This window comes from Musca domestica, unplaced genomic scaffold, assembly GCF_030504385.1.
Source record: "Musca domestica strain aabys unplaced genomic scaffold, Musca_domestica.polishedcontigs.V.1.1 12, whole genome shotgun sequence".
Taxonomy (NCBI): domain Eukaryota; kingdom Metazoa; phylum Arthropoda; class Insecta; order Diptera; family Muscidae; genus Musca; species Musca domestica.
This window is the reverse complement of record NW_026712155.1, coordinates 11,688,902-11,711,283: the sequence shown is the minus strand read 5'-3', so window position 1 is coordinate 11,711,283 and position 22,382 is coordinate 11,688,902. Positions and strand designations below refer to the sequence as shown.

Below are 22,382 nucleotides of genomic sequence, written 5' to 3'. Positions count from 1 at the left end.
GCCGCCAAATTGAATAATTTTCTTATGAATCCCTTATATTGAGTTCTGTTATTGTGAGACGCGACATGTGGAATGCTATTGTGACATCTTGGAAGAATATTTGTTTTTGTTTTTTTTTTTTTGGGGTGCTGTATATTTTTTGACGCCACTTAATAAATTTCTTGGGCGCCGCTTTAATAAATTTCTTTTAGTATCAATATAAATCACCCAAGAAACTCAAATCTGTTATCATTTTTCCTATAAAATCCCTATATGAAGTTATATGATTGAAAAACGCGAAATGTGTGATGGCATTGTGACATCATGGATAATTTTTTTATTTATAAGAAACTTGTTGTTTTTAAAATTGGAACCTTTGGGCGCCATTTCAATTAAGTCTTTATATTATAAATTTAAAACTCCCAATTAATCCATAATGCAGCTATACAAAGATGGACATATTTATGAGGCTCCTTGGAAGAATATTTTGTGGAGAAGTTTAGTATTTTGTTTTCGAATTTTATATTGTCCCACGTTGGTCGCCAAATTGTTTAATATTCCTATACATGGTAAAATAAAAGAACTGCAGTAATTTTTACATTTTTTTCTCTCAAATTTTATTGACTGAAAGCAAAAAATGTCGGAAATAGCATCAAATTTTAAAAAAGTTAGAAAAAGATTTTTTCGAATTGGTCATCTTTGGCACAGATTACGGCCAATGAAACCGTCCCACGCTGCCCGAATATTGCTCTGCAATATTTTGGCCCATTCCCGACGAAGCGATTGCTTGAGGTGATCGACACTTGGGTATTTTTTAGTACCAACCTTGCTTTCCGAAATACTCCACACACAGTAGTCCAACGGATTGGTATCCGGAGATTATGGATATGAAGCGAGGAACCTCATTTTGTAACCATTCTTGGGTGACGCATGCTGAGTGCTATGGTACTAAGTCCTATTGGAATGTCCAAGATCTGCGGCCAAAATGTTTGCGTGGCCAAGGCTTTAATACACCCTCCAGAATATTTTCGCGATAATATTCGGCATTTATTACGAGCGGAGAGCGACCATCGGCTTTTATGGCGGCCCACACCATCACCATGGGCGTCGCATGAGTTCTGGTGACCAACCGAAGGTGCACATTTTTCGCTGACCTCTTTGGCAAGTAAACATGATCATTTTAGTTGTTTACTAACTGCGGGACAACGAATGAAATGGATCTTTCTTATTCCATCTGAAACTTCTCTCGTATTGAATTTTTTCGTAATTAAAAACAAAAAACACATTCAAAATTTTTTTATTATTTTTTTAATTTTTTTTTTAATTTTAAAAAAATTAACAATTTAAAAAAAACATCACATTTAGGGAAATTGCAATACACATAAATTTTATATATATTTTTTTAAATTCTTTTCACATTTGCATGTACATTGATATCCTTAACCATTAATCCTTAAAACTAAATATTTCAAAACACATTTTCTACTATAATTATTAATAAAATATATAAATGTCTCTTTTTAAATAACAACAAAGAAAAAATGATTAATATTTAAATTTTAGATATTATACAAAATAAATACAAGAAATTAAATGAAATTGAAATGTATTTTATTAAAAGAAATTATTATAAAAAAAATCAGAAAATTGAATGTAATTTTCTCTTTGAATCTTCCTTTTACAAAAAAATATATTTAAAAAAAAACACACTCAAAAAAAAGAAAAAAACTTTCCCTCCACACACATTAATATATAAAAAAAAATCTATTAAAAATTAATATCAATTCCTTTTCATTCTTAACAAAAATAAAATCTCTACATATATTTTGTCGTCGTTTATATGTATTATAATTGAAAAATAAATATATACACACGAAAAAAAAACAATAGTAATAACAAAATATTAAAAAGCAAAAATAAAAAAATAATAAACTAATCACATCACAAACAAATTTTCAAACTTCTTATCTACGGAAATTAATTGATATCGTCGACATTATTCCGTTTAGCGATGTTTACATTTACTTAACAAAAAAAAAAAACAAATAATTATTATATATGTACGTACTACAACAAATATATTATTCTTATATATACCCAACAACAAAAAACCAATAACAACAACAAAAAAACCTAAACATTATAGAAAAAAAAAATAAAACCAGAAAAAAACGTGTAATTATTTAAATAAATAAAATCGAAAAAAAAAAACAGAACAATTGAAACGATAACGTACTTATTTAAGAATTTAAATTTAAACAACAAAAATTATATATACACACGCTATATATTGAAATATATATATATATATATATATATATATATATACATATACACTGATATAAATATAAAATCAAATTGCGATTTAAATTTAAAACAAAACAAAAAAATGAAATAAAAAAGGAAACTAAGAAAAAAAATACATTTTAAATTCGAAAAATTATACATATTTAAATGCAATAACAACAACAACAAAAACAAACAAACAACTTAAATATTAAAACTAAAAATAAATCATGATGAATTAAACGAGATACAATTCAACAAAAAAAATACGAAATGAAAAATAAAATGTTGTTTTATTGAAGAAGAAGAAATAAAATACCATTGGAAGCCATGTATCATCACAAAGGGGATTATTTTTTTTTTCTGTTTAAAATTTAAATAATAGAACTTGGTAAATGAAAAAAAATATATTCTAATTTTGTGATATCCTTCAAATACATTCAGCTAAAGCATTTGTTTCGCCATATTTTTGAGTGAGTTTGACCTGAGGACGATTGCGGTCACATTTGTTATCAAGAAAGTAACGAGGAACCCAGATTGTGCCTCATTGAAATGAAAGTTTAAGATGATTTTAAAAACGCATTCGAATGTTGTATTGTATTTGAAAAAAATATTTCCCACTCACATTGGGCGCCATATTTCTTGACTTCTTTCAAAACTTCTCCATATCAAACTCATCTCACTCATCGCGTCCCCTTGGAAGAAGTTTTATTTTCAACATCAAATTTTATCCAGTTTTAGAATTGGACATGGCTCCATGGCTTGGGCGCCACTGCTGTTAATTTGTTTTAACTTTGTCGTTTTTTGCATTAAAATTGCAAAATTTTGTAGAATGGTTGTTATGGGGACCTTTTTGAAGATTTTAATATTTGTAGGAAGATTATTCAGTTCGAAATTATGTCGCAGTTGGGCGCCATTTATTTATATTTCTCAAATCTCTTCATACTGGCTCCTATAATTGTGGTATTTTGAACGAGCAGGCTTAGATGAAAAAACTGCAACCAACTTCAGACTGCTGTAATTTCTAAGCCACTCGTCCGACTCGCTTCCATTCAATTAAATTAAAAAAAAATGTAAAAATGATGGCGTTTGACTTTTTTGCATTTTGTTTTATCTCACCCTGTATATATACCAAGAAAGTAAAGAAGTGGCAATTGTAGAATTAGGAAGTTAAACTTATTTCAAATAATAATATCCAAATTTGCATTTTTTATAATATACCTTGCCAATTTTAACCTTAAAAAATGTAACAGGTTCCCATTACTAATATCGATATAAATGAAAAACATGCGTAAGAAAAACACTATTCCAAATAAGGTTTCAAAATTAATTTTTTTTGGGTTAAATACAAAATTTGAAAAAAAAAAGAAAACAAGAAAAAAGCTGTAAGTTCGGCGGGGCCGAAATTGGATTCCCTACACAAAAAAATGAAAATAAAATCCATCCATTAAAAATGCTGTTAAAATCTTAAAAATACCGAATGTAGTCGTTATATCAGGGCCTATACGCCGACGTGGACCTGTAAATGCTACTTTTGTTATATGTTTAAATGCGAAATTTGAAAAAAAAAATCGGCGAGTAATGTAGCTAAAATCGTCAAAATACAGAATATAGGGAGGTACAGTTATATGGAGGCTATACGAAGGAACAGACAATTTTCTATCATAGGCTGTAGTATCCATTACAAACTTCAAATACCAAATTTGAAAGAATTCCGGAGAGTAATGTCGCTGAAATCATCAAAATACCGAATATCGGGAGGTACCGAAATATGGGCGCTATACCAAGACATGGACTTGCACAGACAATTTTCTGTCTTAGGCTGTAGTATCCATTACAAACTTCAAATATCAAATTTGAAACAATTCCGGTAAATAATGAAGATAAAATCATCAAAATACAGAACATCGAACGAAGACGTGGACCTGCACAGACAATTTTCTGTCATAGGCTGTAGTATCCATTACGAACTTTAAATATCAAATTTAAAACAATTCCGGTTAGTAATGTCGCTAAAATCATCAAAATACCGAATATCGGGAGGTACCATTGTATGGGGCTATAAAAATACGTATATCTGCACAGACAATTTGATGTCTTAGGCTGCAGTATCCATTACGAACTTCAAATGCCAAATTTGAAAGAATTCCGGTGAATAATGTCGCTAAAATCATCAAAATACCGAATATCAGAAGGTGCCGTTATATGGAGGCTATACGAAGACGTGGACATGCACAAACAATTTTCTGTCTTGGGCTGTAGTATTCATTACGAACTTCAAATACCAAATTTGAAACAATTCCGGTTAGTAATGTCGCTAAATTCATCAAAATACCGAATATCGGGAGGCACCGTAATATGGGGGCTATACCAAGACATGAACTTGCACAGACAATTTTCTGTGATAGGCTGTAGTATCCATTACGAACATCAAATACCAAATTTTAAAAGAATTCCGGTGAAAAATACCGAATATCGGGAGGTATATGGGGGCTATACGAAGGAGTGGACCTGTACGGACAATTTTCTCTCATAGGCTGTAATATCCATTACGAACTCCAAATACCAAATTTGAAACAATTCCGGAGAGTAATGACGCTAACATAATCAAAATACCGAATATCGAGAGGTACCGTTATATGAGGGCTATTCCAAAACGTGGACATACTTGGCCCATTTTCAATAGCAAAAGTCCTGCAGACATAATATCCATGAGTAAAAATTGTATCAACCATAATAACATCATACTAGCATTACCTATAAAGGCAATATACGCCTTCAAGTATGCTCTAAATTATGACATTTAGTTGAGCATTGCCAGACAAACATTATTACATTGAATAATTTTGCGACAGCATACGGGCTGTTTGGCCTTTCTGGTTGCCTGGTATTTTATAAAATTTCAGTAATGGCGGTTTTGAATTTTATTTGATCTATCGTCGTAGCTCCTTTAACAATTTAGACGTGACATAACCATAACCATGTAAAATAGCAGTACAAACTAATCTCATGGAGGTATAATGTAAATGATTATTAGAGACATACCATAACGCCATAGCCGTTACCGTAGAGTAGATATCAATTGAATTTTGTTATGTCTGATCGTCTGTCTTTCTGTTGTAAGTAATCACGCTATCTTTGGAACGAATTGAGATAGGGTAAGTGTACCAGTAGTCGGCACTTTTAGGATTTTCGCGTTTTTAATCGCTCACCATTCTGAGTGGAACTTTTCAATTATTACAAAGTTAATTTAATCAGATTCGAAATTTTGTATAGTTTTTGCAATAATAAATAAAGTTTTAATAACTTTTTATTAAATTTCATAAATTTGTAGTTTTATTAAAACAATGCTTTTTTGCCAGTAGTCGGCACCACTTGCCAATTGTCGGTATGGCATTTTCCAACAGTCGGCATACCATTTTTTTGTAAGAATAATTAATAATAATAATAAATTAATTCATTAAAATATAATATTTTTGTTTAGTTAAACTGATTCGACGTCTTTATTGTACTTTTCTTAAGAATATGAATTGTTGAGGACCTTCACAGACAAAAATTTAATTTTTATTAGAATAATTCATTTTTTCTTAGCGAAATTGTGACAAAGATAGCTGACAATATATTTGAAGTAAACAAAATACATTTAGTTATAATAGTTTCATTTATTTGGGCTTAAAAATAAAAAGTGCCAACTACTGGGACATGCCGAACTTAGGCACACTTACCCTAGATGGCTAAATAAAATTTTGTACACATGTGTATTTTGCCAGTACGCTGTAAGTTCGTAAATGGGCTATGTCGGTCCACGTTTTCATATAGCCCCCATATAATGGTACCTCCCAATATTCGGTGATTTTAGCTATATTTGGTACCGGAATTGTCTAAAATTTCATATTTCAAGTTCGTAACGGGTAATACAGACTATGACAAAAAAATCGTATGCACGACTTTGTATAGCCCATATATAGCTATACCTCCCGATATTCAGTATTTTGATGATTTTAGCGGCATAATTCAAAGGAATCGTTTAAAATTTCGTATTTAAAATTCGGAATCGGTACTAGAACCTATGACATTAAATTGCTTATGAAGGACCACCTATTCGTATAGCCTCCATATAAAGGAGTTCATTTGAGAGGTATTTTTATAGGGATTTTTTTTTTAAAAACTTTCAATTTCCTTCAAAATGGCGGAGGGTATTAAAAGTCCGGCCCGGCTAAACTTAGCTTCTTGTTTTGAATATTTTTGCAGAAATGTGCAAATAATAGATGTTTATCGGTTATACAGGGTGAGATAAAAAAAAACGGCGACAAAGTCAAACTTTAATTTTTTTTAATTTTTGAGTGAAAGCAAAAAAATGTCGGAAATAGCATGAAATTTTAGAATAATTTTAGATTTGCTCGATTTGGTCACCTTTGGCACGAATTATGACCTTCAAACTGCCAATGAAACCGTCACACGCTGCCCGAATGTTGCTCTGCGATATTTTGGCCCATTCCCGGCGAAGCGCTTACTTGAGGTGATCGAACTTTAGTATTTTTTAGTGCCAACCTTGCTTTCCAAAATAACCCAGACGCAATAGTCCAACGGATTGGTATCCGGAGATTTTGGTGGTCTTTGTGCGCTGGAAATGAAGCGAGGAACCTCATTTTGTAACCATTCTTGGGTTACACGTGCTGAGTCCTGTTGGAATGTCCAAGGTCGGCGGCCGAAATGTTTGCCTGCCCAAGGCTCCTACAGAATATTTTCGCGATAATTTTCGGCATTTATTTTGATGCCACGGTCGATTAATAAGAGCGGAGAGCGACCATCGGTTGTTATGGCGGACCGGCCAACGCCATCACAATGGCCGGCGCTTGAGTTCTGGTGATCAACCGAAGATTCACATTCTCAGCTGACCTCTCTTTGGCAAGTAAACACGATCATTTTGCTTGTTTACAAACTGCTGGACATTAACGAATGTTTTCTCATCGAAGAAAACCGAATTCGGCAGTTCACCACTTTCGGCCAAGCGAAGCTCTTTTGCGTTTATTTTCTTTCTTTTGCGGTGTAAGTTCGTGCACTCTTTGGGATTTCAATGGCTTTACTCATTTCAATGTAGAACTCATTTTTCAATATTTGCCGAATGGAATATTGCGATATGTCCAGCTCACGAGCCATTTTTCGGCCACTGCGACGCGGGTTTCGATCAAGCCGCTTCTTTACTTTTCGAACCATTTCTGCTGATCTTGTTGTTTTCTTCCGTCTACTTCCTTGACGTCGGGCTACGCTACCGGTATCACGGCACGGCAACGAGCCACAAAATATTTATTCACATTTAAATGCTGGAGTGCTCTAACGATAGCCAGCCAAATATAAAGAAATCACCCTATCACGCTTGAATTCCTTACGAATAACTTTTTTTCGTGAATATTCTCACCAAAATGCTTTTGTATGCTTGTAAACAATATAATGAGCTGTCGCTGGAATAATTTTAACATCTGTCGGACGAGTGGCTTAGAAATGACAGCAGTCCGAAGTTGGTTGCAGTTTTTTCATCTCACCCAGTATATCAAATAGAGCTCAGAAATACCTTTGATAAATTTTATCAAGATGGTTCGATTTGCCTTTTATTGTGCACCGAACGTGTAATATTAGCCCAAATGGCATGGAATTTGGAACTTACCATCAAAATGAACCTAGAAAAAAATATGCCAAATTGATGGAAATCAGATATAGCTATAGCTCCCATATATGTTGTTCATCCGATTTGTTATATTCTTTTATTTGTTATATGAAGCTCTGCTTAATATGAAAAAGGGTGTAGGGTATCATAAAGTCGGCACCGCTCGAATTTTACTGGTTTTCTTTTCAAGCCCGTTAGTACTGTTTTACCCAAAGTAATTGTACGCCTTAAAGTATGCTCTGAATTTCAAATTATAATTTTTTTGGCATTGCCACCCAAACCTTTTTCATTAAATAATTTTTGGAAAACATACATATTGTTTGGTTCTAATTGTGTTCTATTTTGTAAAAAATCTGTCATGCCGGTTTTAGATTTGATTTTGTTGTTGGCTATTTTGTATTCGTCGAAGCACACACACAGAAGTACTTTAGAGAGATATCGATTTTCTTTAAGTTTCCGGATATTGTGTTAAATTTCAGTCTTGGATTTTATTTGATTCGCCGTAGCACAATGATTTTCGCAAATCGGGTTATGTAGCCTACCTTGCAACCTATTGTACCATGCGGCTGTGCTATATTTTCATTTGCAACTGTATTTTCTAAAACTTCAAATTATTTTCCTTATTCGTATTTTAATTTTTGTGGTTTTCTTTTCTTTTATTTCTTTTTTTTTTTTTGGAAATGCTTTTGTGGTTAAACACAAAACATGTGCTCAAGAGGTAGCAGCCCGTCAAGCTTGCATGCATTCTCATCAAGTGTCCTCGAGGCGTATCCGCCGTCGCTCGCTCGTCTCCTCTTCTGTCCGTTATGCAGATGTAGCAATTTTATTAAATGATATAATTACAGGGCGCGTCTGCGTGCGGCAACATTTCACACATGCAAAATATAATTGTTGGTGGATGTTGTTGTATTCATTTTGACGGCCTTTGGTGTATAGCAGAGCAGCACATAATCATCATCAATAAAGAGCAACAGCAGGAGAAATGGAAGAAATGCTGGGCCGCCTTAAGATAAGATAATTTGCAGGCAATAATGATCAATCAAATACTCCTTCTTAGAGGGGAGGCTCCTGAGATTGTTATAAATTGGGGAGAAAATAGAAAAGAGAGGGGTAGTTATTATTGTATTTTGGAGGTCATTAATAAAAAAAAAATAAAATGTTTCAAACTTACCTCACTTTTAATGCCTTTTTGGGGGAAAGAGGAGTATAGATCACTTGTTAATTACGAAATTTCTTTTCACTCATCTTTACAGGTCTTAGCTCCGAGCGTGATGTCTTTTGTCAATTATCTGCAGGCCGGGACGAGTGCAATTTGATTTGGAAATACAAAAATAACAAATAAGCACAAGGCACGACCTACGTAATTTTGACTTGTGGAGCAGGGGTTAAAAAGCAGTTTTATCATCACTTTTAATCACACAATTCACACATGAACACACAAACATTTTGTTAAATATATTTACCAACCGATTCAGAGAATATATGATTTTTTAGGGTATATCTAGGAACCTTGATTTTATAAAGCTGAATTTTTTCGCGCAAAATATATTATTTTACTGACTTTTTCATATTCTCTTCGTCCAATACAGAATCTATAATTCCCTATGTCAAAGAGGCACCCATGGTAGAGTGAACGAACCAACTTTTCGGAAATACGAAATGTTTGAAAAAAAATATAATGATATACAACATTTATACCAAATCAAGAAGTCCCTTTGTGATAAATGTGGTCTGTTCCAGAACTGCAAGAATGTTAAAGTTTTTATAACTATAAAAGATTCCATTTACACTTTTGTCGTGGACAAGTATTCTTTGGTCCTTAAAAATAATACCTAAAACCTTTAGGTTCTCTGTTAGTCTTTGAAAAAATATTCTTAAGAAATGCAACCACTAAGTGTCCGTTTATACTTAAAAATTTATTTTCTTTAAAAAATATAAGACATTTTTAGTTTTTTCTCTAAAATTCCACGGTTTATATCTTGTTGTCCTAAAAACCCTTTCGTCCTTGAAAAATATTAAATAATTTTAATAAAAATTTGTCAGTCCTTTACAAAAAAAAAATAGAATTCAACAGCAACAACCAACCATTACTATTATAATTATCGGAAAAAATTGTTAATCTAGTAGATTCTTGCAGGTCCTGAAACAATAAAAAAATTACGAGATCTCAAAATGTCGATCTTATGGAAGTATCCCAATTTTTTTTATTTCGTATGTTTAAAATTTACATTAGGGCTCTGGAAATTTTTATTAAAGAAATCAAGAAGAGACCAACTTATGTGAATTTCTTTTTTTAACAGACCAATGGACGTGAATTTTTAAAAGACCCTTTAAAAGTGGACTAACAGTCAAAAAAAAAATATTTTTTTTCCAAGGCCAAACACAGTCTTGGACTCATAATAATTTCCTTTTAATGGCAAACAAGCCATTAAACTTGGATTTTAAAGAATTTCCTTCAAGTGCCAACAGATCAGGAAATGTGATTTTTTAACAAATTTTTTTAAGAACTATCCGACCAGGGTCTGGTTTCTTGTTCTATGGAAAAATTAAATGAAAAATATTTCCTTTATAATATTTTTCTTTTGAAATTTCTTTCCTTTATAAAAGTTTTCATTTCACATTTTCATAGAAAAAGAATTGAGGTCCAATATTACTGACCAAGTATGAGGGGCTATAACACTCCACCTCCTAGACGTCCCGTATTTACGGCGGTTTGTACCATATCAAGTTGGGCCTACATAAGGTTACTCCAAATTTCCGTGCTTTCTTCAGCTCTGTATGTTTTTTGAAAAGAAAAAAAAGAGGGAGAATTTACAGAGATTTTCGTATTCTAGTATCCTAAGGACAGTTCTTCTAGTCCTTCAAAGGGGTATCTTGATTTCATATAAAAAATAACCACTTATGGTTTATTATAAATCGGAATTATTCCTGTAGGATTTCCTCCCATTTAGATTTCTTTAAAAACCTTTTGGTGTTCTGGGAGAAGTTTTTTCCAAGTGTAACTGGCCTTTCTTTCCGTCATTACTTACTCAGAACTAAATCCTCTGAAATATTCGAAACCCTTAACAGTTTTTATGTTACACTTAGACAAAACTTCTCCCAGAACACCAAAAAGTTTTTAAAGAAATCTAAATGGGAGGAAATCTATAGGAAGAATACCGATTTATTATAAACCATAACTGGTTAATTATACTCTCAGCCATATGCCTAGAGAGAGAGAGAGATACGCTCCAAAGGTGTCTCATAAAAATAACTGTTTGAGACCCTAGGTCTCTTTGAACCAAATCCGTTGTAGGGCATTTGGAGTCCATCTAGTGTCCGATTTGGTCCAAACTTAGTACATTGTAGTATTATTATCAAATTAGATCGAGTTCGGAAATGGGCAATATCGGTCCACTCCTTCTGGTACCCCTCCCACAAAACGTAGAAATTTTCAAAGAAAATATTTTACTGCACAGAAAAGAAGAGAAAGGATAATCCGATTTGGCTCCAGCTTTGCAAATCCTAATATTTGCATCAGTGCTAGGTCAGGTGCGAAAATGGACAATATTGGTCCACTCCATCAATTGCCTCCCCCACAAAGGGTCAAAATTTTGAATAATTATAACTCCTATAAAATGTGATGTCAGAGTCCGATTGTCTTCAAATTACACATATCAAAATATTTTTATTAACCCAAGGTCTGGTAGGAAGGAATATATCGGCACACTCCTTCTGGTACCTCCCCCCACAAAGGGTCAAAATTTTGAATATCTATGAAGCTCATGAAACGCGAAATTAACATCCGATTCCATTCAGACTTGGCACATCTCAATATTTTCATCAACACAAGATTTGTTCGAAAGATGGTAGAGTTCGGACTATTTCTTCTGGTACCTCACCCACAAAGGGTCAACATTTTGAATAACCAAAACAATCATAGAATCGAAATAAGCATCTGGTTCTCGTCAAATTTCACATATGCCATTATATGTATTAACACAAAATCTGCTGTAAAGATAGAATCCATCGGTCCACTCCCTCTGTTAGCTCCCCCACAAAGGGTCAAAATTGTTAATATCTATGAAGTTCATGAAACGGGAAATTAACATCCGATTCCATTCAGACTTGACACATCTCAATATTTCCATCAACACAAGATATTTTATAAAGGTGGTAGAGCTCGGACTATTTTTTCTGCTACCTTCCCCACAGAGGATTCAAGATTTTGAATAAACAAAACGTTCAAAGAAAACAAAATAAGCATTTAAATCTATTCATCCATCTCCTCAAATTTCTCACACATAAACATGTTTGCAAACACAAGATCTGTTGTGTAGATGATATACATCTGTCAACGCCTGCTGGTACCTCACCCACAAAGGATCACAATTTCTAATACTTATGTCTGTCATAACTTGCTAAACAATTTGGCGATTTTCTCTTAACCAAAAATCTGACATGAATATGCATTTTATCGAAATGTATGATTTCGCATAAAATTGAATATAAGTGTTCGATTTCCTTAAAATTTTGTACATACCAATATTTCTATCTGTATTAGATGAAGTATGAAAATAGAATACTTCGATCCGCTATATCTGTTACCTCACACATTTTTCCACATTTTCCTAAAATATGCAAATATTTCATATAAAATACAGGAAGTAGTCGATATAGTGCAAATCTGTCACGTTGTAATATTTATATCAGTCTAAGGTCAAATACGAATTGGTTAATATTGGCCAACTACTTCGGAACTTCCCCCCATAAAGGGTCAACAGTTTGAATAATCATAACTCAAGGCCGGGGGCATACATCCGTCGGCAAAATATTTCCTCAATTTGTCCACTCCGGCAGTAAAGCTGGGTGTATACAACTGTCGGCAAAACCGACTGATACTATTTAACTTATTTTATGAAAGGCTTGACAACCTAGTCCTTAAGGACTAATTGTTGTTTTCATAGATTTCAACTCTTGTTCCAGAATTCTCAAAATATATTAAACAAATTTTCTTAAAAACGCCAATACTTCTCACAGTGGGCTATACAAAACATGCCGGCACAAAAAAACATATCACACCCAAAAAACACACCCAAATTCTTAGACAATATCGGGGAAACTAATTATATATTTTTAATATAAAAAACACGTTCTTACATTTGTAAAAGAATGTACGGATGTATGTATGTGGTTGTATGTATGTAGGTGTATGCATAATAAATTATAAGTCATTTTATGATTTTGTAGTAAATCTCATTGTTCACTGTTTTGTAGATGATTATTACGATGCTGCAGATGATGCTGCTGCTGCTGCTGTTGCTGCTGCTGATGATCGTCATTTGTGTTTGAAGCTTCAGCTGCTGCCGCCGCATTAGCCTCCATTATGTCCATTTTCGTGGTTAAGGCCCTAACAATGTCTGAGGTGAATTTCTCCACTAATTCCAAGGCCATTTTTTGGGGTAAATCCAGCAATGAAGAGGCAATGAAGTTGCCAAATGCATTGTATTTATTTTCTCGTGGATTTGAAGAACGTGCTATCTTAGAAGCGGTAACACCATTGTAAAGCTCATCATTGTCATGAGGCCGTTTTGTGGCGGCGCCAGCATTACCACCTGCCAGTGGGGTAGATGTTAGCTGAGGTAATCTGAGTGGACGTTGATTTTCATTTTGATTGTGGTTGGAGTGGCTGTTGTTGTGACGTTTTGAAATGCGGGCTGAGTGTCGAGAGTTCTGTTGTTGCTGCTGTTGTAGTTGTTGTTGCTGCTGATGCTGGGCCAATTGCCTTTGCAACAACAGCTGCTGCTGCTGTTGCTGAAGCTGTAAGTGTTGCTGCTGCTGATGCTGCAAATGCTGTTGTTGTTGACGCTGCAGCATTTGCTGGCCATAGTCATTTGTGGACTCAACCCTGTAAAGTTCGAAATAAATATTTATTAGATTAATACTAGAATTTAAAAATTAATGTTGTTTTCTTACGCCTCCTCTTCGGATCCTTGTTCCTCGGATGCATCATCCTCCACCTTAACGGTTAGCAAACCATTAGGATATGGCTGTAGGCCACTTTGTGACTCATCCCTATCGCCATCATCATCCACCATGGCGGCATTATCATCTGGTCCCATGGCACTGTAATCATTACCCGAATCATTCATTTGACTATCTTCCTCTTTGTGATTGTTATTCACCGGCAAGATGCTTTTATATCTGCGCCGGGCCTTAATGTGATTCGATAGGAACTGTAGGCTATCGTACAGAGGCCAGGGGGACTCATGATATTTCCCTGGAACCTCTTCACGCAACTGTTCCATGCGGCGCTTTTCCAAATTGTAACGATTACGTAGCTGTAACATGCGATCCTTTAGGATGGAAACTAAATGGGAGATAAAAAATAGGTTATTTTTGTTGTTTTTAAAAACAGAAACGAAATTCATTGTGGCGAGACCATGTGGAGGATGACTGCTGAGGAGGAGCCTACCTTCAAACACATGTTGTTATTGTGGTTTTACCCTTGGGCGCCAGGAAAACATGTGTTCGAATTTTATGCATTCATTCATTAAATTCTAAAAAAATGCATTTTCCCCCTTTCCCCAAGCCAGCCCCCCTCCAGCAGCAGAGCTTTTAGGGGTTTTAAATTTTACAACTTGCACACAAAAATGCATATATGCATGTGAGTATTTGTGTGTATTTGCCATGTGTGTGTGGCGACGAATGCATTTGTTGTTTATAAAAGTAAAGGCCATTCCACCATCCCCATATATCCTGCATAATCATTTCGTTGTGGCAAAAATTAGTTATCAATCTATTTTGGGGTCTGCTGGCGTATCATAGTAGTAAAAGCTTTGCCAACAACAACAACAACCCTTTTTATGAATAAATGCCTTTAAATGAGAGTAAAATTTGTTTTTTAATTCATTTCAATTGAAAGTGTCCAGTATCGACAAGTGAAAGTGACACTCAGTGACCAGTTGATATGTATACAGGCAGGGAATAGATGAGTCATGCACATTGCATATTGTTGGGTGTGTGTAGCTAGTATTCCATTCGAAAGGGTTGTTTTGCAATGCCTGTGAAATGTATTTAATATTTACCAGGGTCCTTTAAAGAAAGTTAAAAATGTAGTGTTTTAAACTAATGGACATTTTTAAGGGCTTGAGGTCAGTGTAGATCTTCATTTATTTTCCGATATTTCGCTAATGAATAATTTGCAATTTCAGTGAAATCTAGAAGAAGAAATATGTCACTATAGAAGGGCAACATGTCTCATTGTTATAGAATATCTAATTATGGAGAATTTTTGCTTTCGCAGGTTATGACAGATATATAGGTATTGGAAATTGTGACTCTTTATGGGTAAGGCACCAGAAGGGGTTCGCAGATATATGTCATCTTCAGAAATATTTGGAAGTGTGAAATTCGAAGAGAGTTGGATGCTTTTTTTTTGTTTTCTACGGACGTTTTGTTTTTCAAAATCTTCAACCTTATATGAGGGGAATACCAGAAGAAATGGTACGATTTCTACCATCTTCACAACAGATCTTGTTTTGATGGAAATATTGAGATGTACCAAGTCTGAATGGAATCGGATGTTAATTTCAAGTTTTTTGAGCTCTAAGGGTACTCAAAATGTTGACCCTTTGCGGGGGAGGTACCAGGAGGAGTGGACCGATATATCCCATCTTCACAGCAGATTTTGGGTCAATAAAAATATTGTAGTGTGTGTAATTTGAAGAGAACGGGATGCTTTTTTCGGATTTTATGCTAGTTTTGGTTATTCAAAATGTGGACCCTTTTGTGGGGGAAGTACCAGAAGAAATGGTCCGATCTCTACCATCTTCAAAACAGATCTTGTGTCGATAAAAATATTGAGATGTACCAAGTCTGAATGGAATCGGATGTTAATTTCAAGTTTTATGAGCTTTAGGGGTACTCAAAATGTTGACCCTTTGCGGGGGAGGTACGAGAAGGAGTGAACCGATACATCCCATCTTCACAGCGAATCTTAAGTTAATAAAAGTATTGTGATGTGCGAAATATGAAGAGAACGGGATGCTTATTTCAGAATTTATGCTAGTTTTTGTTATTCAAAATTTGGACCCTTTTGTGGGGGAGATACCAGAAGAAATGGTCCTATCTCTACCATCTTCAAAACAGATCTTGTGTCGATAAAAATATTGAGATGTGCCAAGGCTGAATGGAATCGGATGTTAATTTCGCGTTTTATGAGCTTCATAGATATTCAAAATGTTAACCCCTTATGGGGGAGCTAACAGAGGGAGTGGACCGATATATTCCATCTTCACAGCAGGTCTTGTGTTAGTAGAAATAATGGGATGTGTGAAATTTGAAGAGAACCGGATGCTTATTTCGGAATTTTTAATCATTTTGGTTATTCAAAACTTTGACTCTTTGTGGGGGAGGTACCAGAAGAAATGGTCCGATCTCTAGCATCTTTATAACAGATCTTGTTTTGATCAAAATATTGAGATTTACCAAATCTTAATGGAAACGGATGTTAATTTCGTGTTTTATGAGCTTCATGATTATTCAAAATGTTGACCCTTTGTGTGGGAGGTACAAGAAGGTGTGTACCGATATTGTCCTTCTTCACACCAGATCTTGTGTTAATAAAAATATTGTGATGTGTGTAATTTCAAGACAATCGGACTCTGATATCACATTTTATAAGAGTTATAATTATTCAAAATTCTGACTCTTTATGGGGGAGGTGGTACTGGATGGACCGATTTTGTTCATTTTCGCACCTGATATAGCACTGATGAAAATATTACGATTTGCAAAGTTGGAGCAGAATCGGATTATTCTTTCTCTTTCTGTGCAGTAAAAGGACGGACAGAAGGACGGACGGACATCGCTAGATCGACTCCAAATGTTCTAAAACGGATTTGGTCCATAGAGACCTTTCAAGGAGATTTTTATTACCTCCAATTTGGGGTCATGCGTCCTTCTGATAGAAGAGCCCAATGTAGTTTTTCCTCAACAATTTTCATAGAAGATCGGAAGTTTATCTGAGAGTTGATGACAAAAAGTCTTCCCTTTCTTTCTAGAGACCAAATTTGAGTCCACCTATTTTAAAACATATTTTTATGGGAAAGCGAAAAGGTTTATTTGGACTTCCAATCAAAGTTCTGAATAGCTAGTTTTTGGAAAAAAAGCTTTATTCCGTTTCTCACCCAACAACATCTTGGGCAAAGTACATTATTGCTAAGACTGAAGTTTGGATTATGGCGTCTATTTTGATGTGGAGCCTGATTTCTAACGATGTCAAATGGTGGTCTATTCTTACCCGTTAATAATTACTGGTGTCTGCCAATATCATGTGTTTTGTAGCGGAGCTGTGGGATTTTTCGGTGCATTTTGTTTAGCAATGGGCATTCAGGATACTGGATCACTAAGTCTACTAAAGACTACGTATAACCTTTAAAATTCTTTGCTCACGCTATTGTGCTTTAGTTCACAAGTTTATTATTGGACTGTTCAAAGCCTAAAACTAAATTATCTACTGAGTAAGTCGACGGATTCGACAGAAAAATTTTGTTTCGGTATGACCCTGGCAATGAAGGCCTCAACTAACTGACAACTAACAAGTTACAACACCACCATAGCACCATAATATAAATATTGTCAACAAGAAACCTGCTCGCATAACACCCCAATACCTATCTCCAAACTAAATGTCAAAGCATAATATTTGCCCAAAAAGCCTCAACTTCATCTCGCTCTGAAATCATAACCAATTGAACTTCAATTAATTTAAATAAAAAAAAAAATTACAAACAAAAAGAATAACATCTTTACCACATTTCCCCAGTTCGCCACATTTCCACATTTATATGATCCCAACTCACCATCATAGCCCAATTTATTGGATATCTCCTGCCACTGCTGGGCATTGTACAGCTTATCCTTAAACTGCAGCGAATTGCGATCATAGAGGCTGGTGCGTTGACGGAATTCTTCAATTAAACTTAAATCGAATTCACCCATTTGAGGCAAAGAGTTACGTGGACGACCACGACGTGGTTGGTATTCAGTGTAGAGCGCCAGATTGAAGCCGCAATAAAATAAATGGCGATTTGTAGTAATTTATAGTCAATAAATTGTTGTTGTTGATTTATTTTCTTTTTGTGTCTGCAATAAAATTAAATTTTTATTATATAAAAATTGTGTTTTTTTATTCAAAGTTGTAAAAATTGTTTTTCTATTGACTCAACGTTCGCTCGCTGTTCTGTCGATAAATAATATTCTTATTTAAATAATAACAAGAGCTTTTTTGATTTGATAATAAAAAAAATAAATGTATATTTTTTCTATCTCTTTTCTCTGCTTGTTTTTAATTAAGAAGAAACAAAAAACAATAATTATAAAATATTCACATGTTTGAGAGCCATAAATCGAAAGAGTGTGAGAGAAGGTGGTCGATGGAGAGTGAGAGATAAACGTTAATTTATTAAAAAGGGGTACTGTGAAAAACACAGTGAGAGGCGCCACATGAAGGAGAATGAGCGAGGGAACTCTCCCCAACGCATGGCTAGAATAAAAATAATGCCAATGGAGCGGTTTTTTGCTGTGTATTGACATTCAAACTTTAATTACTGTTAGTGTTCTATGTAAACAAGTAAAAAAAAAATCAGTACACGTGGGTCGAACTTTCAATACCCTCCACCATTGGGTAAATAAAAAAAATTATATAAAGGTAATGCTGTTAAAATTCTCAAAAAAGTTTTTCTTCAAAGTTTTTTAGGCCTTTATATGGAGGCCATACCAAAACGGGAAAGTCGTCTATAGACAATTTTAAACTTCAAAGATTGTCGTCTACCAATTCCTCTTAAATACAAAATTTGAAACAATTTCGAAGGTAAATGTGACTAGGATTATCAAAATACAGAATATCAGTGGGTATCGTTATATATGCGCTATAGGAAAACGTGGATCTAAATATTCAAAGTTCTGCCAATGGGAGCTAGAACCCATTATGAACTACAAATACCAATTTTTAGACAAATTCGTGGAAAAATCATCATAATACGGAATATCGGAAGGTACTGCAATATGAGGGCTATAAAAAAAACGTGGACCTATACATACAATATTTCGCCACCAGAGCTAGAACCAATAATGACCTACAAATACCAATTTTTAGAGAAATCTGTGGAAAAAAAATGTGGCGATAATCATCAAAAAAAAAAAAAAGAATATCGGGAGGAACCGTTATATGGCGGCTATACGAAAACGTGGACCGATACATCTCATTTTCAATACCAACCATCCTAGATACAATACAAAGTGTTGTGTCATGTCTACATGAACTCTAAAGAACAGATTTTAAACTCTTGCCCATAGCTAATCTTCGAATTTGACCCACCTGTAGAAAAAAGACTACGCTATGCAAAATCTTAGCTATTATATGCAAAATCTAAAATAAGAATTTTATATTGACTATCTAAAAAATCGCAACAATTGAAATTTCTTTTTAATAAGGGAATCATTGTTAAGTTGTTAGTTCCAATTCCCAGGTTTGTCGAAAAGAAAAGTGAGTATTAAGGGGAGAGGGTTGAAAATAGTGACTTCAACTCATTCAAATTCCTTCCCATATCACGTTTTTCATACATATTTTTGAAGTGTTAGACCGACCAATCGCAATAAATTTATCGTGTTTTCCATAGTCAAATATATTGTATAACTCACTCACTGTGCATAGTTTAAAACAATTATATTATTTTGGCGATTTTTAAAAAATCGCACCTATCGACATCACTTATTATTACAGGTAACTATTTAATAGGGTTCTTGTACCTTTGCATTAAATTAGTGTGGAATGGAAAAGCAGAGAAGTAGTATGATTTGGTGGTGGCAGCATTGTATACTCTCTCTCACACACACACAATGCTGAGTGCCGCTCTCAGTTTCTATTGCTGCTGTAGCAGCCAACAACAAACAAACATACGGTAAAGCAAATGAGTGAGTACCATTGTCAAACTAACTCTCTCGGGTTTTATGTTTTTATTAAGGCAGGCAGGCAGAGACAGACAAACCGACAGCCAAACACACAATGGTTGGTGGTAATTATTTTTTTTCATATTTTTCGTTGCTTGCTTGTGCTTGTTATAATAAATCGCATACAAAGTACAAAAAACACAAGAGAAAAAAATCAATTTAAAATAAACTTTATATTTATAAAGGTTGTATATTATTTCACAAGCAGCAGCAACAACAACAACGACAACAACATTAACACAAACAATTAAAATGATGATTACTATAATTTTTTTTGTGTTTAAACAAACAAAAACTTTAAAATGGAAAATTTTTTGTATACCCCGTAACACACATATTAATTAAAATGAAAATTAAGTGAATACAGAAAAAAAATTACAATAATTTTTGTTTGAAAATTTTAAGTCAATAGAAAACAAAATTTATTTAAATAATATTTTTACTTACCCTATGTTTAATAAAAATTGATTGCAGCGCTTTATTGTTTTTTCTTCTTGAATTTTTAATTCTTTATGAAAATGATAATCCAAAAAAATATCTCCTCTTGTTCTTCTTATGTTTTGTTTCGCACACCAAGAACAAGAAGAAATTTCATCAGCCGTCGCCGCCGTTAGTTTGTCGTCTTTCTCAGTGTCTTAGAGTAGGTATGCACTCTTCCGCATTTAAGTTAAAACTAAACTCTTAAAACAATTATTTTTGTATATAATTTTTTATTTTCCATATTTATTACGTCGTTTGCTTTGGTATGGCTCTTCTACTACACAAACACACTCACACACAGACACAATACGGCACTCATATGCTGCTGAGCAGCGGCAACAAAGGCTCGCTCGCTCGTTCGCTCATCATACAACAGCCACGAACGACAGCAGCAACAACAACAAAACAAACATTCGTTTAGCCGACAGACCGACCGCATGTTGTTGTTTGTTTGGTGGCGCGTTGGTTGGTTGGTTGCTTGTGCTTGCTTGCTTGTTATATCGTTTTTATTCCATTTTGTGTTCATTTTCTTTTTATGCTTTGTGTGCTCGCCACACCGCTCACACACACACGCACGCACACTCTTACACAAAATACTGGTTAAGTATAAAAAAACTATAACACAAAAAAAATATATAAAAATGATTTTCATTGTTTGTTTGACAAACCGAAAAGAATTACAATTTATTTTCTTTCCACTATTATTTTCTAAGAGAGAAAGAGGGGGATTACTGACACAGAGAGAAGGAGAGAGAATAAGTATAGTAGTCAGCCATTGTAAAAGACGTAAGAAAAACCTCCACCATATTATTGATAATTAATTAACAATCTTAATATATACTTGAGGCATGTATAACAGTTAATAATTCGTCGTGCATATTTCACACATACTTTGATAAAAATCAAGATAAAAGAAGAGCGTTTTATGGCTTCTTCTTTCTTTTGCTATGGATGGAAACAAACTATTTTCAACGAGTGTGAGGGAAAGAGTAACTATTATTTTTGCAAGGGATTAATGAAAAATAGTAATGGCAACAGTGTTGCCATATCAGCTGTTGTGGCATTCATCAATTACCCGCCAATTTTAAATGTCATCATAAGAAATTCTTTTGTTCTCATTAAGGTGAACACGTTTTACTTTGATATATATAACAGTTAACAACAAATCGTAGTTAACATTTCACACGTACTTTGACAAAAATAAAGGAGAGTTGTATGGCTTCTATTTTTGTGGGGATAAAATCTTTAATCAGAGAATGAAAGAAAGATGAGAGTAATCATTTATTTTTCCAAGAGATTATAAAAAAAAAACTAGTAATGGGAACAGTATTGCCATATTTCTGTAATACCGATTGAGCGCCAAATTTGAATCATTGAGGCGAATGACGAGATGTATGATTTAAAAAAAATATATAAACATGTGAATTTACCTTTTTAATTCTACCAAGAAAAAATATAACACATACATTTTCGATATCGTTCATACTCCATTCGAGAATAAAAGGTGGAAATACATAAAACGATTATGTTGACTGTCTTAAGTCATCGGCAGGCTCCCTTGTAAAAGAACAATGGAGCGTAGGGGTCGAAATTGATCTTAGATAACCTAAAACACCTTTGTTCATTTACGAAGAAGCCAATTGAGGACTTAAGTCAGTCAAAAAAGCGATTTATGTATTCTCACCTTTATGGTGGTAATTTGCGTAAATCCATGATGACTATAGGTAAATCTAAGCGTCTCAAACGGAAACCAAATTTTCCAAATATTTTGAGAAAACAAAAATTGTGAAAGTCTGGCCACTCTGATAATATACTAAAAGTTAGTTAAAATTGTTATACACTACACCACAATGTAGTCAGGGTATTATGTCTTTGTGCATTTGTTTGTAATAGGCAAAAGGAAACGAGATAGACCCGTAGTTCCTTTTGATGATCTGCATAGAATCACATTCCGAGTCGATTTATGTATGTCGGCCCG

At 34.1% G+C, this 22,382-nt stretch overlaps 1 protein-coding gene across 1 annotated transcript; it reads right to left on the bottom strand.

The window, feature by feature from the left end:
* Positions 1 to 13,009: 13,009 nt before the first annotated feature.
* On the bottom strand, positions 13,010 to 18,013 carry LOC101892375 (homeobox protein 13; the record flags this gene model as incomplete). The annotated part of the gene is made up of 3 exons (XM_020034976.2): positions 13,010 to 13,817; positions 13,886 to 14,279; positions 17,776 to 18,013. Coding segments are annotated over 3 exons (1,284 nt in total), but the record flags the coding sequence as incomplete, so codon positions are not given.
* Positions 18,014 to 22,382: the final 4,369 nt, after the last annotated feature.